Here is a 23613-nt window from a genome sequence, read left to right on the forward strand (position 1 = left end):
TCATAGCCCCATTCTGGCCTCGTCAAACCTGGTTCCCATACATCATGGCTCCTCCTTGGATCCCATTCCGGATCTGATTTCTCATCCTTCGGGATTGAAAACTCCGAACCTGGACTACCTCAAGCTTTCCGCTTGGTTGATCCAGTTCCCTTAGTGGCTAGGACTCCCGGCATCTCATCCGCAGTGAAATCCATCCTTGTGGCGGCACATAAACCTTCTACCAGGAAAGTTTACAACAGTAAATGGAAACGTTTTTCTATCTGGGCCGGGCAAAGGAATCTGGACCCTTTTACGGCTCATTCCAGCAGTAGTTCTTATCCTACATATTTCATCGGGGGCCAGTTCTTCAACTGTGAAGGTTCAAATGGCAGCCATTTCCCACATTCACATAGGAGACCACCTTCGTCCTTCGGCTTCCTCTAAGATCTGCAAGACCACCTTGAAGGGTACCTTCGTTTTAAGGCCTCCTGTCAAGAATGCGGTCCCTCTGTGGGATCTAACCGTAGTCCTCCAGGCTTTTACTGCCCCCCCCCTCCCCTTAAGCCTGTAGTTTCGGTTGACTTAAAGTATTTGTCTTGGAAAACTGTCTTTCTTGATTGCTATTACCTCAGCTAGAAGGGTATCTGAGCTTCAGGCCCTTTGTACTAAACCTCCGTATCTAGTCTTCCATAAAGACAGAGTATCCCTCAGGACTAATTCCTCTTTTTTACCCAAAGTGGCTTCCGAGGCTAACATCAACCAATCCATTAATCTGCCGGTTTTGTTTCCTAACTACCAGAACAAAGGAGAGTACAGACTACATTCATTAGATGTGCATAGATTTGCACAGAACAGCTGCCTTGCGTAAGTCTGAGCAGCTCTTTGTCTCCTTTGCTAAGCCATCTCTGGGCAAATCATTAACGAAGGTGACTCTCTAGCTAGGTGGATATCCCACTGTATTTTACTTGCATACAAAATTTCTGGTCGGCCTGAGCCCTTAGGGGTTTGTGCTCATTCTACCCATTCTATGGCTACTTCTGCCGCTTTTTGGTCAAGGGTACCCTTGGATGACATTTTTTCAGCCGCTACTTGGGCTTCCTCTCATACCTTTATTTCTCATTATAAATTAGATCTGATATCCAGAGGGAGGGCAGCCTTTGGCTTTGCAGTTTTTGTTTCTTTTGGCTTTTCCCGGTTAGGGGTCGCCACAGCGGAATTCCGGTCCGCTAATGATTGGCAGTAGATTTTAACGTGCTGGCTTGCCGGGCCTAATGCACAACCTTCAACGAAGGAATGCCCATTCACGCATGTCGCCACACAGAAGATGCTCTGAGAATCGAACGGGCAACGTCTAACTGTGAGGCGGCGACGCTACCGCAGCACCACCACTGCAGTAGCCTTTGGCTCTGCAGTGCTCCGGAATATTTTTCCTTGACCTCCCAAGTTTTTGGTAGCTGGGGACTCTGTCTCACAGGTTGCTGATCAAATGAAGTTAACTACTTCAGGTAAAGAAGTTATGTACTCACCATAATGTTCCATCTGAGTAGGTAACTTCATTTGTCAGCAACCGACCCCCCCCCCCACCACCACCACTCCATCCCCCTAACCTGTAGTTCGTTACACTGATGATTAAGTGATTCACCCCGGTAGATATCAGGTTAGGGGGTTCAGGTTTGTGTTTGTTTTTAGTGCTGTCTGATAATTGGGCAAACTCGATCTGAGGACTGGAAGGAGGTAGCAGGGTATTATGGGTAAGGGTAAGAGCTGGGAGCTCGGATCTCTAGCTTGGAAAGCTGCCGGCTCGGATCCGGGTCTGATCAGATGCCCACAGGCTGCTGACAAATGAAGTTACCTACTCAGATGGGACGTTATGGTGAGTACATAGGTTCATAGGTAGATACTAGGCTGTCGGCCCTAGGGCCCATACAAGCCTAGCCAAAAAATGTACCCTGGCTTTCGCCACCCAAGAAAATTATTTTCCTGTGCCCCTGTCGAGCAGAGCCACAGAAGTGATCCTAGGAGTGAATTTCCCATTTCCCATCCAGTCATCAAGATTTTTCTTAGAGTGCTAATGAGGAGCTCTGTTTGACATAGATAGGTAGTCTGTTCCAGAGTAAGGGAAGTCTCTGGGACAGGAATCCTCCAGCATGTTCTGTTTATTGTGGTGACCAGGTTTAGGTCCGTAGAGCGTGTAGCTTGGAGGGATTGGGATTTCTTTAAGTGGAGCATGTCCAACAATGCTAGGTTTGACATAGCTTTGTATGTTAGGCAGAGATCGCCCCTGAGTAGGCGATATGCGATGGAGTAAAGCTGTAGTTTTTTGAGATGGTCTGCATAGGGCATCTGTTTGAGGCCAGTAATCCTCTTTGTGAGGTATTTCTGTGTTTTTTCCAGTTGTTGTAGATGTCTTGCGAGGTACATACCAAAAGGGGCTTTGAACTCTATAATGGGTCTAATGAGTGTTGAGTAGAGGGGAACAGTGACCTCTTCTTTTTTTTTTTTTCCTGGATGAGAATCCTTTTGTGATGAGATGAGCCACGTAGAAGGATTTCCTGACCACTGTGGCGATGTGATTATCAAAGGAGAGAATACTGTCCACCTGTGTCCCAAGGTCTCATCACATTTTCGGCATTAAGTAGACTACCAGCTATGTGGTAGTTCATGGGTACAGAGTTTTTACCGAAGGGGATGACAATACACTTTTTGGCATTGAGCTTCAGGCCATGGCTTTGACACCAGGTATCTGTCTCAGTGAGGCCCTTTTGTAGTTTGTCCACATCATTAGGAGTTTCGATTATAGCTCCTAGTTTGCAGTCATCTGCAAACTTTGTTAGCCAAAGACCTTCTGTGTTGGCCTGCACTTCAGTGAAGTAGATACCAAACAGGAGAGGACCCAGGACTGAACCCTGTGTTACTCCACTTGTCACTGGTCTGATGTCGGATTTGGAATCCGCTACTTTCACACTGTGGGTTCTGTCCGTGAGCCAGTTGGCAACCCATCTTGTGACATAGGGCTTTATACCTAGTTTAGTGAGGTTATCTATAATTCCAGAGTGGGGGATGGTGTTGAAAGCCTTGGCGAGATCTAGATAAGCTGTGTGAACCATTTTACCCTCATCTATGGGTTTGGTGACTGCTTCAAAGAAGTCCAATCAGGTTTAGGAGACATGATCTGCCTTTTACAAATCCAAACTGGGTAAGGTCCAGAGTTTGGAGATTACCAATGTCTTTGAGTTCCACGATGATACGTTCCGTGGCCTTGCAGACCAGCCTCGTCAGGCTAATGGGGCGGTAGTTCCTGGGGTCCGTCGTGGTTCCCTCTTTGTGGAGTGGGATAACCGTCGCGGTGCGCCATTCAGTGGGTACAAAGCCTGAGGTGAGGCTATGATTGAACATGGTACTTAGGGTGCCAGTTCATTCTGTAGTTCGTGTAGAACGCAGCCTGGGATGTTGTCAGGTCCCATGGATGCTGTGTTTGTGGCTTTGGAGAGTGTGTTTTTACCTGTGCAGCCGTGTTTATAGGAACTTTGCATTCTTCCAGTATAGAGATGGGCCCTATAGGGGGTGAGAGGGGGGTAAAGATAGCTCTGAACCTATCTGCTAGGATGTTGGCAATATCAGTTGGTTCTGTATATTTAGTGCCATTGTGCTGCAACTCAGAGCAGATCGGAGTGTTCCATTTAGATTCTTGACATAGCTGTAGAATGCTTTGTGGTTGTCTTTAGAGTCGGTGGCAATTTTGTTTTCGTAACTAGCTTTGGAGGATTTTATGAGGGAGCTCAGCTTCTTACTGAGGTTGACCAGGGAGTTCCTCCAGTCATGGGATTTTACTCTTTTTTTTTTGCAACAGTTTCTTTCTTTTGTTGTAGAGTTTATGGCAGAGGACCACAGATTGGCTTCCTTTTTTTGGAGGATAACATCTTGGTTCTATTAGGGATAGCATGATCCATGCACTCGTGTAAGTGCTTATAAAGTGCATTTGTGTAGGATTCAGCAGTCATACCTCTATTGTCCGTCTGCATGGGTGTCATGAAGTTTGCCACTTCTGTCTTAAGAAGTGTGAAGTTGGCTTTGGAGTAGTTTTTTTATGATGGTTTCCCTAATTGTGGGTGGGGGTGGGATGTGGATGTCTAGGCTGATTAGCTTGTGGTCGGATCTGACCAACGAGGAATTGACCTCTGGTGTGAAACACCGGTTTCCCATGCTGGTAATGACCAGGTCTAGGATATTGCTGCACCTGGTGGGGGTGTGAATAAGTTGATCCAAGGCGTTGGAATTTATGAATTCTAGAAAACGTTGAGCAAAAGAGTTGGTACATGAGTAGTTTTCCCAGTTAATGGTGGGGTAGTTGAAATCGCCCATTATTAGGGTGTTGGGTTGTACCCTAATACTTTCCAGTGTATCAAGAAATGAGGAGTGTGAATCCCGGGGCATGGCGGGGGGTCTGTACAAGCTACAATTTGGATTGCGGTCTTGCCCAGAATTAGTTGCACTTGGATAATCTCGGATGCATTATGCTGTGCAACTAGCCTGGAGGTGTGGATATCCTTAATGAATATGGACACTCCTCCGCCTTTAGTGCTTCTTTCTGGGTTAGGTGGCCGAAAGGTGTGGTATGAATTGTAGCCTGGTAATGCAGGGGTGCTCTCTGGAGCTTTGAACCAGGTCTCTGTCACTGCACAGATGTCAATGTTCTCCATTTTAAGAAGTGCCTCGAGTGAGTGCATTTTGAGGTTTAGACTTCTAGCATTGAGTAGCATTACCCTCAGATTTTGCTTGCTTGTACCTGTTACGGTGGTGAATTTGTCATTTGAACCTTGCCTAAAAAAGGCACTATAGGGGTGGCAAGAGCCTTAGCCAGTATCTGGAATCCTAAGGGCGACAGGTGCAGGCCATCTCTGGCAAAGCATCATGGTCTGTCTATCATGTCATCCCAGGCAGACAAATACTGGATCCCCTTAGAATGACACCAGAAGCTTAGCCAATTGTTTAAGTCAATCATTTTGTCCTTGTACTGTGGTAGCATTCTGGGTGATGGCAGGATGCTACTCAGGATTAGAGTCATACCTGCCTGGGATACAAGATCGGAGAGCTCCTCCATGTCTGTTTTCATGTAGTCCAGGGAGGTATGTCTCAAGTCATTCACACCAACATAGACAATGACAGTGTCATATTTGTACTTATTGTGGAGTTCCCTGAGTGCATGTGTTATGTGGCAGATCCTGGCACCTGACAGGCAGCTGACAGTAACTTTCTCCTTGTTTAGTCTAGTGAGTGGAACATCAGTGTGCCTGATTATAGAGTCACCTATGACGAGTGTTTGGTACGTTGTTATGCCTTTTGGGCTGTGGTTGAGTGGCACACTGAGTTTACTTTTTAATAGTCAGGGGCTTAAAGGGGTCTTTCGAAATGGCCATTGAAGGGAATCAGGCCTCCAAATCTTCTGGCAAGTCCTGAAAAGCTTCAGCTTCGGCTACGGTTTCTGAGCCGATGAAGAGACACAAGAGAAATGGGTTACTTTGGATCCAAAGTCTGTCTGGTTCTGAGAAGGCTGTCTGCATCGGTTCCACTTGAATTATTGGAGCCAAAAAAGGAGCCAGTCACCGTCTTTGGAGCCTGTCTGTTCGGTGCCACAGTCTCCTCTGCTGCAATCAGTGGCGGCTAGCCACAGATCATCCACTCATTCCTCTCCATCATCCAGGAGCCTATCATCCACTCATTCCTCTCCATCATCCAGGAGCCTATCAGATGATGTGGAGTGGGTGGTTAGGAGGTTGCTTCAGACACTGGCCCTAGCAAAAATTCTCTCAGGCCCAGCCCAGAAGGACGTGGAGCCGACTACTGTATCTACCTGGTCTTCCATTCCTCCTCCGACTCAAACGAGTTCGGAGCCAGAGTACCTGGAGATCTTGTGGTGGAACTGTCAGACCTGAAAACCATCCTTGGTGTCTCGGTTCAGACCTCCTCTCTCGTCTATGTCTTCTATCGAGGGGTCTGGGAGCTGATCCTCCCTCGTCGGTTGGGGGGGGGGGGTCTAATCGGACCCTTGTCTGATCAGACTCTTCCACTCGGGACTTCTGCACAGGTGAGTTCAGTGCCCACATCAGCCTCTGAGCCATTATCCTTGGGGCGGGGGAGGTCTCCCGGTTCCTCTGAGCTGGAGGCTCCCTCTGGCCAGGATCATGGTGCCTTAGAGGTGATGAGTGTACTCTCCCCTGAGACTGCTCCACCTTCGGCTCTAGCTACTCTTCCTGCAAAAGGGCCAGTGTCAACCTCAACACCATCCCTGCAGTCCAAGCATAGAAAGCTGATGCCCCAGTGGGTGAGACATTCTTCTGAAACCTCCCCAGAGCATCCCTCCGAGTTGGTCCCTCGGAAGAGAACCTGTAAGAGGAAACACCTAGACTTCAGAGTCTGTCACTTCAGATACGGACTTGGACGATTCTGAAGGGTCCCCACGGTCACCCTCTTGAGGATGTCTCCTTTTCAGACATCTCTGAAATCCTGAAGCAGTGAGGTGGCTGAAAGACCCTCTCCCCTTCTGAAGATGTCTGTATACCTGGAGACATTAGTCTCCCGACCCTCTACCTCTTTGGCGTCTCTGCCTTTTGACCAACTCCTTGGCGTAGTTAGTTGAAAGGTGTGGGGCTCTCCAGAATCCGTGGAACCTGTTCCAAGGAGGCCCAACAAGTTTATTACTGCCCCGGATGATGAGCAATTCTTGAGTAAAGGTGTCCCAGTAGATGCTGTGTTGGTGGCCACCAAGAAGGAATTAGCTGAAACTTCAGCTGTCCCTCTGCCAAATAAGGAGTCTCGAATGATGGAAAGATATGGGCCTTTACTCTTAAGTCGCTGAACTATTTATCCCATTTTACCTGACTTCAGAAGGCTCTCCTGAAAGGGCTAGGAGATTCCCTCTAGGGTGCTACAGCTGCAGGGATGCCAGACAAGTAAACTCTTAGCTTGCTACTCTAAATTCTGTAGTAAACTCCTCCATGCGCCTCCTCCCCTATGCAGCCGATGGAGCGAGTAGGGCAGGTGGTACAGGAATAGCTCTGAGGAGGCATTTCTGGATGTACCTTTGCGAGTTTGCTGAACCATTTGTTTTCCTTTATAGATGCCCCTTTTATTTGGCTCGTCTTTGTTCGGGCCAAAGGTTAGAGACTTTCACCAGGTGCGGACAAGATGGCAAAACTCTGTCTGCCGTGGGTGTGTGTTTTTCCATCCCTACCAGGCCTTATCCCAAAGGCCAGAAGGGTGGCAAAATGTGGTTCCGTAAATCCCAAAGAGCTTTGCCAGATGCATGTAGTGAATTTTATCCCAGGAGCTGAGGGGGAAATAATACTAGACATTTCCTGGGGAAATCCAACATGATAGCAGACAGGCTAAGCAGGGCAATTCTTATGACTCAAGTGGTCCCTCAAACAGGAAATTGCTGAACAAATTTTTAGCAAATGGGGCCAGCCTTGCTGTGACCTCTTTGCCATGTCCAACTCCAAATGCAGCAGCTACTTTTGCCCTAATCCCCCCTCCAGGGGAGTCGCCCAGGGATGCACTTGTTCACGGTTGGCCCCCGGAACTTCTTTATGCATTTTCCCCATTTCCATTAATATCCAAAGTTCTCCAGAAAGCCAAATCATTGAGTCGCAGGCCAATTGTCAGTGCTCCTAACTGGCTTCATCAGATGTGGTCACCTTTCCTATGGCCCCATCTGCAGGAGGAGCCTTGGATCCTGGACCCAGTGCTGGATCTTGTGACTCGGTCAGGAATGCTCCACCCCTCTATTCAAAGCCTCAAGCTGACAGCTTGGTTGCTCCACTTCCCATCTTAGCCAGGCTTCCAGAACTATCCCCAGCAGTGCGACACATTCTGGTTTCGTCACACAAGAATACAACTAGGAATTTTTATGTGAGCAAATGGAAGAGATTTTCTTGTTGGGCTGACAAGAACCATATAGACCCCTTTACAGCTCCTTATATCAGCAATTCTGGAATTTTTAACAGAAACCTTTAATCAAGGTGCAGCTGCAGCCACAATACTGGTACAACTAGCTGCCATATCAGACTACCATATAGGAGACATGGGAGCCAATATAATGTCTCTCAGATTATGCAAAGCCTTTCTGAGAGGTACATTTCTTTTAAGACCTCCCGTAAGAGAACCACCACCTCCTTGGGATCTAAATTTGGTGCTAGTTTCTTTTATTCTCCCTCCTTTCGAACCAGCCTCCTCTTGTTCACTGAAGTTCTTAACTTGGAAGACTTTCTTTTTAACAGCCATTACCTTCCGCTAGGAGGATTAAAGAATTGTAAGCTCCATCAGTCCTCCCTATTTGATTTTCCACAAAGAGAGTTTCTCTCAGGACAAATCATTTTTTCTGCCAAAAGTATGTTCAGAGTCCATTTTAAATCATTCTGTTGAGCTACTGGTATTTTTTCCCCAATCCTGGCAACAGGGCAGAATACAAGCTTCACCAACTGGATGTTCATAGACAGTTACGTTTTTACTTACATAGGACAAAGGAATTCAGAAAGTCTGCCCAACCGTTTCACTTTCAGAAAACGGTAAAGGAACTTCAGTTTCAAAAGTCACCTTATCAAAATGGCCTATGGACACCATCACTTGTGTATAGCTCTCAGCACAAGCAGCTACCAGAAAAAAAATTAGGTAATTTAGCTAGAGCTATGTCTACCTTCACTGCCTTTCAAGCCAAACTATCCTTTAATCATTCCATATTTGTTGTCCATAATCTTGCCTTCTTTCTTTCATCCCACCCTCCTTCCCTCTTCCTGGAGGATCAAGAGGAATATTTTGAAATTGGCTGAGTTCTCCGATTCCCTTCGTGCCTCGTGTGTTATAGGCAGAGAGTTTTTTGCTTTTACTATGGTGGGTTAGATAGTTTAGAGATTGGTTTATTACAAGTGAGGTCTGGGTAACTGCTGCTAGGCATCTTGGGATGGGGTGTAGCCTTGAGCCAGTGAAAGCTCTCTAGCTTTAGTATGTGGCCAAGTCGGAACTGATACTCTGTTCCGAACCCAGCCATCAAGAATGAAGGCGAGATTATGGACAACAAACATGGAACATTATGGTGAATACATAACTTCTTTTTTCTGCAGGTTCTGTGGCATACCTTATCTGCTTCCACTGAAATTGTCCCGTAACGTTTTATACACACTGGTGCTGAATGTAATTGGAGTATTAAACAATTTTTAAGAGGTACCAGCTTATCCGAATGCATTACATATTACCACCAGTGCTTATTTGTAGCTGCTGTAGGCAGAAGCAAGTGTGAAATGGTGGAGTGAATGTAACAAGTGTATGCTGCTGTTTTACTATGATTGTGTGCTTTCAAGAGGTACCATATATACTTTAACTACATCAAAACATGTCTCATGCTATTTTTAGTGTTGGTCTTTGGCAGTTTATGTATTTCTGAAGTTTTCATGCTTGACCCGATGTGCATCAAGTAGTTTGACAAACATTTCTTGGGGGGGGGGGGGGATGACATTATATTTCCTGTTTATTAATCCTGAGTGAGAGAAGCAGGTCTTTGGAAGTCATGTCAGTGGTTCACATTTTTTTTCTTTTTCCCTCCACCCTTCTTTATTTTGCAGCTGATGACCCAAACCCAACTGAGACTGGGGGATAGCACGGTAAGATTGTGATCTACCACGAAAGGTAATTCTTGTTGGCTAATACTACAATTCAGTGTCATGAATTTGAGGAGTATTTAAGAGAAAAGGTTGAGAAGCGTTTGAAAGAGTGACAGGCCAGAAATCGAGAGACTGTGGAACATTATAATTCTGCATTGTAGTTATTCACTTGTGCTGTTTTAGAATTTTAAAATATTGGGTAGCAGTAGAACGGATGGTGTGTGTAACCTGTAACATGTACAGTTTTAGTAAAATGGTACGGTCTGTAGTAATGTACAGTTACATGAACTAATTGGTTTCAAAAAAAGCAAAGTTCTTGTCTCAGTAGCTGTTGCAAGGGTTGAATTTCACATATAGTGACATTGATGTGGGCTCTGGAACAGGCTACAGCTGTTGGAGGGGCTGTCCAGAATGGGTATGAATGCAACTTCTGTGGAGTAGGGAAGGAGAATATGCAGTATGTGTTTAAATATGTTGACCGTTTGCTGAGGCTAACGGTTCTTGCTGTGACATTTGGCTGTATAGCATCAGGATGCACTTATCCAAGTCCTGTCGAATAGAGTTCAATAGAGAAACAGTACTCTGCATGCTAGACACTAACCAGCCTGATCACTCCTCCTCAGGACACCTGCACAGCTCTTGGCTATGCTTCTAACCATGTGTACAAGATATTTGGCTTTTTCAAAGGACGTAAAAGTAAATCGGGGGGGGGGGGGGCATATACAGATCAAAGAGATGTTATACTGGGCAGGAGAATTGCAGTAATTGCGCATGACCAAGGTCAGCAATTGCTTTCTAATGGGCATAATGATTTCAGTTTCATAAGGAAAATCTATTTAAAAAAAAAATAGAGAATTTTGTTTAGCATTAAAACTGTTATAATTTCAGTTCATGATAGTTTTCTTTCCCTTCCATTGTAGAAGAGCCTTAAACAACGGTTAGGTAAGAGCAACATTCAGGCTCGATTAGGCCGACCAGTAGGGAACCTTCCTCGAGGGACACTTGGAGGAAGAGGTGGTATGGGCCTTGGTAACAGAGGGGCTCCAAGGGGAGGAATTCGTGGTGGTCGTGGAGGTCGAGGAACAGGGCGAGGAGGTCTTTCAATGAGAGGTAAGCTTCACACATTTTTAGAATGGAAGGTTGACATGCAGATATTGTTAATATTTTTAGTCATTTACGTAGTTTATATTTTTGGCACTGAAGTATTGCTTTGCTCTTGCCATTTTATGGTGTGCTGAACTGAGTTGTCAAGTCAAACTAGTCATTAGTTTTAAGTAACTTGAGTTCATATAGTGGCTCGGGAAATGGAGATTGCAAGGAAGATGGGCATAGTCATTGTAGGGAATGGAGGCAGAGCTAGTCATGGGTTGTAGCAGATGTTCTTTGTGTTTCACTGTTGCAGTCATCACATTTGGATTATCTGCTTGCAGTAGCCCTCAGTCGGCCTAATTATCCGTTTTGTGCCCTGCGTTGGTTGCTGTCTCATCTTCCGTGACGTCCAGTAGTCAGGGGTATAAACCATGTAGCCGACGCCATTACCTCAGTCTGTCTTGCAGTGCCCAAAGCAGAAGCAGTTCGCAAGTGCAGGTCGGTTGACTCCTGAAGCTTTCGTTTTCAAGTTTCAGAACTGAAGTCTTCAACTAAAGCGAAGTACTCCGTTGGGGACACCCTTTTTCTTGCTCTAAACCGATGTCCGTAAAAGTCAATAATTGTATTTCTTTCACAAGATTGTTTTGTACTGTATTCCTTGCCTAGGCCCTGACCACAATGTACCTCGCTGGCGGTTTTGTGTCTTAAGCAACAAACTATTCGTTGTCTGTATATTTATGCTTTTAAATATTTTGGTACTCAGTTCAATTATCCAGATATGTCTTCGGTAAACCATCCAACTATTGACATTCCGAAAAAACGCAAAGATAGACAGGCCGCCTAGGTCCAAAGTTGCCGACGCTTCTCCTAAGCCAGTCGCCAGTTCGCCGGTACTCAGGTGCTTTCGCAACCCCTGATGCCCGCTACTTCAGATTCGCAGCCCTCTACTGAGACCCATTCTGAGTCCGGTATGCCATGAGGTGCTTCAACTGTGGAACTTGCAGATGTCTCTACCTTGGATGGGTCCAGAGCCGCTGTGCGGGCACCGGCTTCTGAGGGTGTATTCAGGCCCTACTGACTTGCATATTAAACCAACGCCATCTTCAAGGCCTAAAACTCAAACTATGCCTAGGAAACCGATGCCCAGACTGCATGGTCAGGCCTCCATGCCTAAAAAAACAGATAAGAATGGCTGAAGGACTTATTACTTTAATCGGGGGAAGCCAACCTTCCCCCTCTTAAGAGACCTAGGGCTGAATTTGCTTATGATGCTTCTGACCAGGATTCTGAAATTTGTTTCTGCTGATGACCAGGATTTACCCTTGTCTACCTATGAGGAATACTTATGCAGAGTACTTTATTCCCTCTGCCCCCCCCCCCCCCAATTGGATTTCTCTTTTGGTGAAACCCTGCATACTCTTAGGGAGCACTTTCGCTGGAAAAGCCAGGATTACTCTTTATTCTAAAAAAGAGGCTTAGGGATTTCTTACTCCTACCCCAGCACAGGCCTTTAGCTATCCCTCCTGTACTAGACAATGGTGATGATGCCTTTTCTGAATCTAGCTTGGCCCTTGACTCTCTAACTCCTGCTCCCAGAAAACCTGATAGATATTACAGGGTTCCTGACTTCCTCAAGTTCCTTTTTAAAAATCCTACTGCGGATCCTTACACCATTTCACTGGAACCCAAGGGCATCAAGGCCACTACTGCCAAAAATCCTACCCCCCTCTGATTGAGACTCCAGGGCACTGGATAGATGGGGTAAGAAAATATACACTTCTGCAACTTTGGCCATTAGGGCCTTAAACTTCCAGTTTCATATGTTAAAGTATCAGTAGCATATCATCGGATTGCTTAAACAGAAAATGATGTGGATTCTTGATTGTGCTGAAAATAAGGATTTACAGGATTTAATGCATTCTGCTGAACAGGTTGGAAAGCATGTTTTGCAGTGTAGTTTTAATTCACTAGAGGCATCTTGCAGGGTTGCTGTCACTGGGTCTGTACTTAAGGCATGCTTGGATTAAAGGAGCAATCTTTGCCAGATCATGTTAAAGCTAATTTGCTAGATGTTCCCTTAAATCAGGACTGCTTGTTTGCAGCAAAGCAGAAGTTCTTAAAAAGGAGGAGGAAAAAGATAAATCTATGCAAACTGTTAAAGGTTTCCAAGTACATACAACCTCCAAGATTTAGTAGGCATTGGCCCTCTAAGAATTGGTCTTTTCCTGCCTCTTCCAGGCCTTCTCAGTCTAAACCCAAAACCAGCAGAACACCCTGGCTTCAGTCCCAGGGTACGCACAGGACTAAACAGTGGGGGGCTCCCACTTCCAAACTAGGGAGTAGTAAGAATCCCCCTTATGTTAAACTATGACTTAACTTTAAAACTTCCAAGCACTTCTCAACTGACTGCTCCTTTAGGGGGAAAGTTGCTCTGCAGGCAAAAAACTGGAACTCATTACCCACGACAAATGGGTGTTTCCCAAGGATACAGATTTCACTTCTACACGTTACCAACCCCAAACGGTTGGCCAGCTCTACCCCCAAATCAGTGGGCAGAGGCTCAAAAGCAAGTACTCTCTCAAGCATAAAGGCTATTTAAGCTGTACCAGAAGAGGAAAAGGGACAAGGTTTCTACTCGAGACATTTCCTAGTATCCAGAAAAGACAACTCTTGGCGTCCTATCGTGGACCTTTCCATATTAAACACCTTTTTGGTGATTCCAAAATTCAAGATGCTAACTCTTCACTTACTTCCTATGCTAGGCAAAGATGCCTAGTTGGCAGTACTGGATTTAAAAGAAGCTTACCTGCACATCCAATCAGGGAATCTTGCAGAAGATACCTACGCTTCAAAGCAGGCTACATGCACTATCTGTTCTCTGTGAACACCCTGGGCACAGTAGATAAGCCAAAGGGCAGTGCAAAGTGCCTAGCTCTAGTCATTGCATTTTGCAGTCAAAGAAATATTCAAATATACCCATACCTGGACGATTGTCTAATTCAGGTAGAAAGCCAGGACATACTTTTTGAATCCTCTGGCATTTGTACAAAAGGTGTTAACTTGTGTGGGGTACACTGTAAACGAAAAGAAAGCACATCTGGTACCCTGTCAACAAATTATATTCCTGGGAGCAAGCTTGAACACAACTTCCCAGATGACTTTCCTCACGCCAGAGAAACCAATTCATTTGACAACTTGCTTCAAACTAATGGCCACAAAAAACCCTGCTATCTGCAAGGCAAATTCTGCAAGCCTTGGGGTTTATGGCCTCCTGCATTCTACTAATTCCATATGCAAGACTGTATATGAGGAAACTACAATGGTATCTAAAAAGCCTATGGTGTCCACAATCTCAGGCTCTAGAAGCAATGATCCCTGTCATACTTTGCCTACAGTTCCTTTGGTGGGCAGAGGCCTGCCACCCAAACAAGGGACTACCATTCACTCTACCTCCTGCCGCCCAAACCCTAACAGACGCATCATACTATGCATTGGGGGGATCACCTGGCAGGGAAGTGCATTCAGGGCAAATGGAACCAAAGTCAAATGCACCTGCATATCAATCAAAAAGAAATGTTAGCTTTACAGAATGCTCTGACAGCCTTCAAGGACCACATTCTTCCAGGATATTTAATGGTAAAGACGGACAACACCACTGTATGTGGTACATAAACAAGCAGGAGGGGTACCCATTCTTATCCCTCTGCAGACTAGCTATGGCTCTGTGGAACACAGCCTTGAGCTATCAAGTTCATCTACAGGCTCAATTCCTGCCAGGAAAACTAAATACACTGGCAGACTAAGCAGAAATGTCATGGACCCACACGAGTGGAAACTGGAACCAAAGATTTTCAACATGCTTGTAAACAAATGGGGGAGCCCAGATATAGACCTGTTTGCCTCCCCTCAACTACAAATCGGACAAATTCTGCACAAGGACACCCCACAAACAAGCTTGGAAAGTGGATGCTCTGTCCTTCAGCTGGAAAAATCTATCAGTTTATGCCTTTCCTCCTCTGCCTCTCCTCTCCAAAGTACTACTAAAGATCAAACAGGACAAACCAAGGAAGATTCTGATTGCACCAGACTTACCATGCCAACACTGGTACCCCCTCTTGCGCATTTGGTCACTGCTGACTCCATGGCACCTGCCTCAGACCCCTACCCTGCTGTCACAGCAGGAGAGCCAGATTCTGCACCCTCTGCTTCAAACCCTGACCCTGGCAGCCTGGCTAATTTCCTAATCTCTCCATTACCATCCTTCAGTAAACAAGTGATGTTCTTCATTCCACATTGCTGCAGTCCTAACTATTGGGTAGTCCGCTGTCCAGTCGGCCCGAATACCAAAGTATATGGCTGACGTCGGTCAGGGCGCATTAGACTGACGTCAGTACGTCAGGGTACTAATGCGCATGACCGACGTCATATCCCCAGTCTTTTTTGCCGCATGGTCCGATGCAGAAGCAATTTTGCGAGTGCAGGTTGGCGTTCTGAAAGTTTCTGAAGCCAGAGTTTCAGACCGAATCAAAGTTGGCTAAGTACCCGTTGGGGAATATTTTGGTTTTTCGTGCCTCAGTATTTAACCGGATGTCAGAAAAAGTGAATAACTGTATTTCTTGTGGGAAACAGATACCTCATAGGGATTACCATACTTTGTGTATACCTTGTTTAGGGCCTGAGCACGACGTTGTTGGATGCCGCTCTTGTGCTAGATTTAACAAACGCACTATTAAGAGAAGGTTAGACTGTGCCAGGTTAGTGTTTGGGAAGCGTTGTAATTATAAAATGCCGCCGGATGCTCCGGCGCTTCGCTAAAAACGCAAGGACAAAACAGCAAAGCCTAGAGTGGAAGAACCGACAGTCCCAGACGCCGGTTCTTTAGAGGCTCAGTGGAGCCGGAGGTTTTGCCAGGTGTTTCTTTGGAGTCTCAGGGAGAGACTTTACTGTTACAGGATGTATCCTCTCAGGAAGTAGGCCAGGCTGAGGGGCTTCTCAGGTGGCTGTTCTTCCCTCTCTTCCTATGGTGGTTAGAGCCTCCCCTTCTGTGTCGAAGGCTTCCTTGAGAGCGACGACAAGTTTTGCTTCAGTGGGGGTTTCTCCTAGTGCTTCAGGGTCTTTGCCTAAGAAACATATGCTTAAAATGGCAGAGGATTTGATTACTATGATAAGGGGTTCTATGCCCCCTCCTGATAAGAGGCCTAGGGTGGAACCTGAGTTTGAGAGTTTTGAGCAATGCTCGGAGGCTTCTGAGTCTTCGGCTGAAGACTTGCAGGAGTACCCTCCTTATTCTGATTCTGATGTGGATGATTCTACTCCTTCAGCTTCTCCTCCTGAGGATTTTTCATTTTCAGAGACTCTGCATTCCATGAGGGAGCATTTTAAATGGGAAGGTCAAGATTTCTCTGATTCCAGGAAAAGGCTTAGGGAATTCTTCTTTTTACCCCAGCATAGGCCTTTAGCTATGCCTCCTGTTTTGAATGTGGTGGAAGATGTTTTTGCAGAGGCTTCCCTGAATCCTGATTCTTTGCCTCCTGCCCCAGTTAAACCGGATAGGTATTATAGGGTGCCTGAAGCTCATAAGTATCTTTTTAAGAGTCCTAGGGCAGACCCGGAAACTGTCTCTCAGGGGCCTAAAGGTGTGAAGGCCTCTGTTGTTAAAAATCCTGTCCCTCCTGATAAAGAGGCAAGGGCTTTGGATAGATGGGGAAAGAAAGTGTATACTTCTTCCACTTTAGCCATGAGGGCGTTGAATTGTCAGTTTCACATGTTAAAATATCAGAATTATCTTCTTTCACAGTTGAAATCTAAGGTGGATGCTCTGGCGGAAGGTATTGAGTGTAAAGAGTTGCAGGATTTAGTTCATGTGTCTGAACAGGTGGGTAAACATTCCTTGCAATGTGGTTTTGATGCTGTGCAGGCCTCCTCCAGGGTGGCTGCCACTGGTTCTGTTCTTCGTAGGCACGCCTGGTTGAGAGATCAGAATTTAGCTGAGCATGTTAAGACACGGATTTTGGATGCTCCTTTGCAGTCTGATGTGTTGTTTGGTTCGCCTGTAGAAGCAGTTTTGAGGAAAATGGAGGACAAGGCTAAGTCTATGCAAACTGTTAAAGAGGTTTTGCAGGTCCGGCCTCCAAGTTTAGTAGAAATTGGCCTGCTAAGGGATGGACTTATCCTGCTTATGATTCCCAGTCTAGGGGTAGGTCTAGACGTGGTAGGGGCAGAGCTCAGGGTTCTTTTAGGCCTAGGACAGGGAGTTCCCCTGCTCAGACTTCTGGTGAGGGCAGGGGTCAGTCCTTTCGTAAGCAGACCCAATGACCTGCCTTTTCAGCTGCCAGTTCATTCTCGCCTGGCAGCACCGCTGGGAGGAAGACTGTCTCTTTTCAAAGAAAATTGGGATTTAATTACCCAAGACAGATGGGTTCTGGATATCATTCACCACGGTTACAGGTTTTATTTCCATACCTTGCCTCCTTTCAAAGGCATGCCAGACATTCCTCCTCTACAAAGACAAGAGGCTCACAAGCAAATTTCTCTGTTACTCCAAATAGGGGCCATTCAGCCGGTTCCTGTGCCAGAAAGGGGCCTAGGTTTTTATTCTCGCCTGTTCCTAGTACCAAGAAGGGGAACACGTGGAGACCAATTTTGGATTTATCTATCCTCAACACTTATCTGGACATTCCCAAGTTCAAAATGTTGACGTTACAACAGCTTTTACCTCTGCTGGGCAAAGATCACTGGATGGTAACTTTAGATCTCAAGGAAGCTTACCTTCATGTGCCTATAAGACTAAGTTGCAGAAAGTATCTGCTTTCGAGCTGGAAATTCTCATTATCAGTTCTCTGCATTGCCCTTTGGCTTATCTACTGCCCAGAGTATTCACAAAGGTTCTGGCTCCAGTGATAGCTTACTTCAGGCTAAAAGGAATTCAAATCTATCCTTACTTGGACGATTGCCTGATTCTGGCTCAAGAAAAGGAAGACCTTCTACAGCATTTGGAATATGTCATAGCAGTGCTAAGATGCCTAGGGTATTCTGTGAACGAAATAAAGTCCAGTCTAGTACCCTCTCAAGACATGTGCTTTCTGGGTGTGAGACTGAATACAGCAGCCCAGATGGCCTTTTTAACCCCGGACAAACAAAAGAATCTTTCCAGTTACTTCCATCAACTATCTCTTCAGTCCGGGCTGACTGCAAGGACAGTCCTTCAAGCCTTAGGGTTCATGGCATCTTGTATTCTGGTGCTTCCCAATGCCAAACTGCATATGAGGAAGCTACAATGGTATCTCAAAATGTATGGACACAGCACTGCCAGGATTTGGACACTGTCATTCAAATAATACCTTGCATTCAAAAGGAATTTTTGTGGTGGGCTCAGGAATGTCACCTAAACAAGGGACTCTGTGACCCGGCCAGAGGCGAGTCAGATTCTAACGACAGATGCCTCAGACATTGCTTGGGGAGCTCATCTAAATGGAAAGTGGATACAAGACAAGTGGCCTGCCAGACTACAGCATCTACATATCAACATGAAGGAGATGTTAGCAGTCCAGTTTGCATTAATGGCTTTCAAGGAGTTACTTCTTCCAGGGCAGGTGTTGATTCTAACAGACAACACAACTGTCATGTGGTACATCAACAAACAAGGGGAACACATTCTTACCCATTGTGCAGGCAAGCAATGATTTTATGGGAGACTGCGCTCAGCTTGCAACTAACTCTTCAGGCAAGGTTTCTGCCGGGAGCACAGAACTCCTTAGCAGATGTGTTAAGCAGACAAATCATGGATCCCCACGAGTGGAAACTGGATCTTCATGTATTTCAAAAGTTGACAAGTGTCCTGGGGAACTCCAGACATAGATCTGTTCGCTTCTCCACTAAACCACCAGCTGCCAAAGTTTTGCACAAAGAGGTTTCATCACACAGCTTGGAAAGTGGATGCTCTTTCTTTCATTTGGAAAAATCTTCATGTGTATGCGTTTCCACCTCTGCCTCTTCTTCCAAAGGTGCTTCTAAAGGTCAGACAAGACAAGCCAAGGATGATTTTAATAGCTCCAGATTGGCCTCGGCAGCACTGGTACCCATTACTGAGGAGTCTGGTAAAGAAGCCTCCATGGCCTTTACCCTTGATTCCACACCTGTTGTCTCAGAGACGGTCACCTGCTCAATGTCAAGCTTCACTCTCTTCATCTAACAGCCTGGCATATTCTGTTTTGAAAGACAGCAGGTCTCAACTTCCTCAACAAGTTTTAAATGTGATTATGGAAGCCAGGAGACCTAGTACAAGGAAAGTGTACGAGAAAAATGGAAGAGATTTTTATTTTGGAGTGCAGCAAACAATTTGGAGATTTCTGAGCCAAATTTGAGTGTGGCTCTTCAATATCTTACTGAGTTATTGGACAAAGGTTTGTCTTTCTCTTCCATTAAGATTCATGCTGCAGCAATTTCAGCTCACTATGATTGTGACCCACCGCTGTTTTCGCATCCTTTGTTCAAGCAATTTCTTAGAGGGCAAAGAATATAAGACCCCATTAGAGCTCCTACTCCTGCTTGGGATCTCAATTTTGTGTTGGAGAAACTTACTCTACAACCTTTTGAGCCTGCGGCTACTACTGAATTGAAATACTTGTCATGGAAGACTGCTTTTTTGTTGGCCATTACTTCTGCAAGAAGGGTTTCTGAGTTGCAGGCCCTTATGGCAGTGGAGCCTTTTTTGATTTTTCATAAGGATAGAGTATCTTTACGTACTAATCCTTCCTTTATGCCTAAGGTGGTTCCTAGTGTGGCTTTAAACCAAACTATTCATTTGCCTACTTTTTATGCAGATCCCCAAAATAAAGGGGAAAAGATTTTGCACACTTTAGATGTACACAGGCAATTGCGTTATTATTTGAGCAGGACTAAGGATTTTAGGCAGTCTCAGCAGTTGTTTGTTTCTTTTGCTTTGAGTTCTCAGGGCAAGCCTGTGTCAAAACAAACTATTTCTAGATGGATTGGGTGTTGCATTACATTTTGTTATTCCCATCATGGCAAGGAGATTCCAGCTGGGATTAGGCCTCATTCCACTAGGGCTACTGCCACTTCAACAGCATTTCTGAGGGGGGTGTCAACTAAGGATATTTTGGAGGCAGCTACTTGGAGTTCAGTGCATACTTTCTCTAAGCATTATCACCTTCCTCTCTACTCTAAGTCTAGGGCTGGTTTTGCCACAGCTATTTTGCAAGGCATGTTGTCAGTTCCTGCTTCCTTATGATTTGCCAGCCTCCCTTACCTCTGCTTTGGGATTCTACCCAATAGTTAGGACTGCAGCAATGTGGAATGAAGAACATAGTACAGTTTTGTACCTACCATAAATGTAGATGTTCGAGGATCCACATTGCTGCAGTCCAATTTACCCTCCCTCCTTCCCCTCTGTGTTTAGGGGTGGTTGTGTAGGTGAGGTTATATTCTGCTAATTTTGTATGTTTTGTATATATATATTTTGGTGCAGGTATGTTGGGAGTTTTTGGTTTTTGGCCTTATCTTTTCAGGGTCTTCTGACATCTGGGGCAAGAAAAGACTGAGGATATGACGTCGGTCATGCGCATTAGTACCCTGACGTACTGACGTCAGTCTAATGCGCCCTGACCGACGTCAGCCATATACTTTGGTATTCGGGCCGACTGGACAGCGGACTACCCAATAGTTAGGACTGCAGCAATGTGGATCCTCGAACATCTACATTTATGGTAGGTACAAAACTGTACTTTTGATGTCATTTTGGAGGCAAGGAGGCATAGTACTAGAAAATATTATGCTGAAAAATGGAAAAGATTCTGTGCCTGGAACCAAATTCGGGATGGACACAGCAGCACCCAATTTACCTCTGATTCTTCAATACTTAACTGAGATGCTTCACAATGGCCTTTCTTTTTCCTCCATCAGAATTCACGCCGCAGCCATTTTAGCTTATTACAACACAGAACCACCCCTCTTCTCTCATCCACTGCTCAAGCAGTTCCTAAGAGGGGCCAAAAACTTAAGACCCAAAAACTTGACCATCCAAGAGAGCCCCAACTCCAGCCTAGGACCTGAACTTTGTATTGGAAAAACTCACTCTTCCTCCTTTTGAGCCAGCTGCAAGTGCAGAGTTAAAATTTCGTTCTTGGAAAACGGCCTTCCTTTTAGTAATTACTTCAGCAAGAAGGGTACCTGAACTACAGACCCTTATGGCAGTGGAGCCTTTCATCATCTTACATGCGGACAGGGTGTCCCTTAGGACTAATCCCTGCTTCATGCCTAAGGTGGTATCCAGTGTGGCTCTTAATCAGTCCATTCATTTGCCAACCTTCTTTTCTAATCCACCAAACAAAGGGGAAAGGATTCTGCACTCCTTAGATGTACACAGACAACTTGGGTTTTACTTGGACAGGACTAAACCTCAAAGGAAATCTGCACAACTGTTGGTGGCATTTGCTGCTGGGGCAGAGGGGAAGGCTCATTTCAAAACAGACCATTTCTAAATGGATAAGCCATTGCATTCATTTCTGCTATAAGCACCATGGAAAACCTATCCCCATTCCACTAGGGCTGCATCTATTTCTGCAGCCTTTCTCAGAGCTGTTCCTACCAGGGATATTCTAGAAGCTGCTACCTGGAGTTCAGTACATACTTTCACCAAGCATTATCGTCTCCAATTTTCTGTAAATCCAGAGTTGGCTTTGCCACCGCAGTCTTGCAAGACCTTATAGCTGGTCCTAATGCTGTATAAATCCATCCTCCCAATCATAGCGTTGGGAATCGACCCAAATGTAATGACTGCAACAGTGAAACACGAAGAACATATAGTACATTTGTACTATGGAACACTTACCATAAATGTAGATAGTGTATTTACTGTTGCAGTCCTGGATACCCTCCCTCCAGCCCCCTGACTTTTTTTATTTGGCTATACCTCTACTCTCCTTTACTATGCTTAAAAGCTTTTTGCTGTATTTGTTTTTTTTTTTTTTTTTTTTTTTTTTTTTTGTTGGAGGTGTAACCTTGTATATTTATATATTTAATTGCTTCTCATTTGGGGGGGGGGCAGCTGACATTTGGGGCAAGAAAAACTGAGGTAATGGCGTCGGCTGCATGCTTTATACCCGACGTCACAGAAGATCGGACAGCAACCGACGCAGGACCCAAGACTTTGATAATCAGGCCCGACTGAGGGCTACTGCAAGCAGATAACCCAAATGTGATGACTGCAACAGTGAATACACTCTAACATCTACATTTTATGGCAAGTGTACACAACTGTACTTTGTAGACGAGGTGAGCCTGCAACCTTGTAGTGTGCATGTGGCCCATGAAGCTACCAATTTTTAGCAGCCTTCATCTGTATTTTTACCGCTTTTACATTGTGCAAGTCTGTAAAATTCAGCTTCTACATTTCATATCTCTGCTACATTTCCAGTAGGGAGTGGATCATTTACAAATTTTCAGTTTTCATGTTCAAGTTTGACTACTGTGCAAACTGACTTAGACTTTTTAGTTTTAATTATACATACCAGGCAGTATACTTACCTGGGCAGTATTTTTAAATGGTCAGTTGTGATCAGTTTACTACCATGTTAAATGTAAAATAAAAATTGTAAGAGTAAAAGCTGTTAAGGTGAGACTTTCTTTTAACTATGTGAAATATTTGGGTAGTCTGTATCTATTGCATAGCTTTCACTTCACTGTTTGGTAATTGGATTGGAATTTGCTACCTTTCTCAAGTCAGGAAATATAATTTTTTAGACAAGTGTATGTGTACAGGGCAGATTACGTCTAAGGACTTCACAGTGCTGCTGCTAATTATGAAAAGACCATAGTGTCTCTTCCATCCAACACTGACTTGCACTATCTTTAGAAGAAAACCTCGCTAAACAGGAACAGCCTGTGTATATCTGAAGAAACCTAAACTTTAGGCAGGTCTGTCCAGGTGTGTCCGGTTGAGAAAATAGCACAATCTTGTAAACTCCAATTCCAGGAAACTGAGAGCAGTGTCCAGTGGTCCTGGCAAGATCATTTCATGTCCCTTCAGCTCATTTAGAGTCTAAGGAGGCGTGTTTCTGTCTTGACCCTCTTTGGAGGCATGTAATGTTTCTATCTTTAGCCTTTGCACATATTTCACTAGTTTGTGTTTGTTTTCAGGCCAGACACCCGCTCCTGGACATCCACAAAAGACTGCAGGTGATACCTGCTCTTAAAGTTTTATGCTAGAGTGCGAATGTACCTGGTATCCTCACTGACTGCACTCCCAAGGGACTTAATAAATTTCTCTGTTTTCTTAGTATAGTTAATTGTTGCTGTTAATTTCAAAAGGGGATTGCATGCAAACTGACATTTGCATGACTAGCCTTACACCCAGGGATTCACAGATATCTTGACACAGGCAGGATCCTCCCACAACACTGGGGTAAAAGGAGTAGTGAGTTTTCTTCATTTCTGTCTTGTTATACTGGCCTTTGCTGTATTTTTGTGAGGAAGTTTTTAAGTTTGTGTTTTTCCCCACACCATTAGTTGCAGAATGCTATGAATAAGTGCCATTGCTGTATTTTTGTGAGGAGGTTTTTAAGTTTGTGTTTATCCCCACACCATTAGTTGCAGAATGCTATGAATAAGTGCCACTTTTGTTTTATTATTTATTATATTGTGTTACTAATTTTGCTCTTTTGATGGTGAGCAATTTCCAGGAAGACTACTACTAAGGCTTTTGCAGGCACGAAAGTCTTGTCATCTTGGTGTCAGACCCCACAAAAGGATTTACATTCAAAGTGCTTTTTTACTTAGAAAAATTCCTTCTTTGTTTTTTTTTTTTTTTTTTAACTGCCACATCTGCACAGATTCAGAATTCCAGACAATACTAGGCTGTCATCCCTGGCAAGGT

General features: G+C 44.9%; 1 protein-coding gene across 1 annotated transcript in view; it reads left to right on the forward strand.

The window, feature by feature from the left end:
- LOC122808865 (chromatin target of PRMT1) overlaps positions 1–23613 on the forward strand; it is a 550938-nt gene that overhangs the window by 177127 nt on the left and 350198 nt on the right. Inside the window, 2 exon segments of the mRNA XM_044079965.1 lie at positions 9594–9632; positions 10553–10742. Coding sequence (XP_043935900.1) covers positions 9594–9632; positions 10553–10742 — 229 coding nt within the window.

Source organism: Protopterus annectens, chromosome 8.part0 (genome assembly GCF_019279795.1).
Source record: "Protopterus annectens isolate FY-2018-M chromosome 8.part0, PAN1.0, whole genome shotgun sequence".
Taxonomy (NCBI): domain Eukaryota; kingdom Metazoa; phylum Chordata; order Ceratodontiformes; family Protopteridae; genus Protopterus; species Protopterus annectens.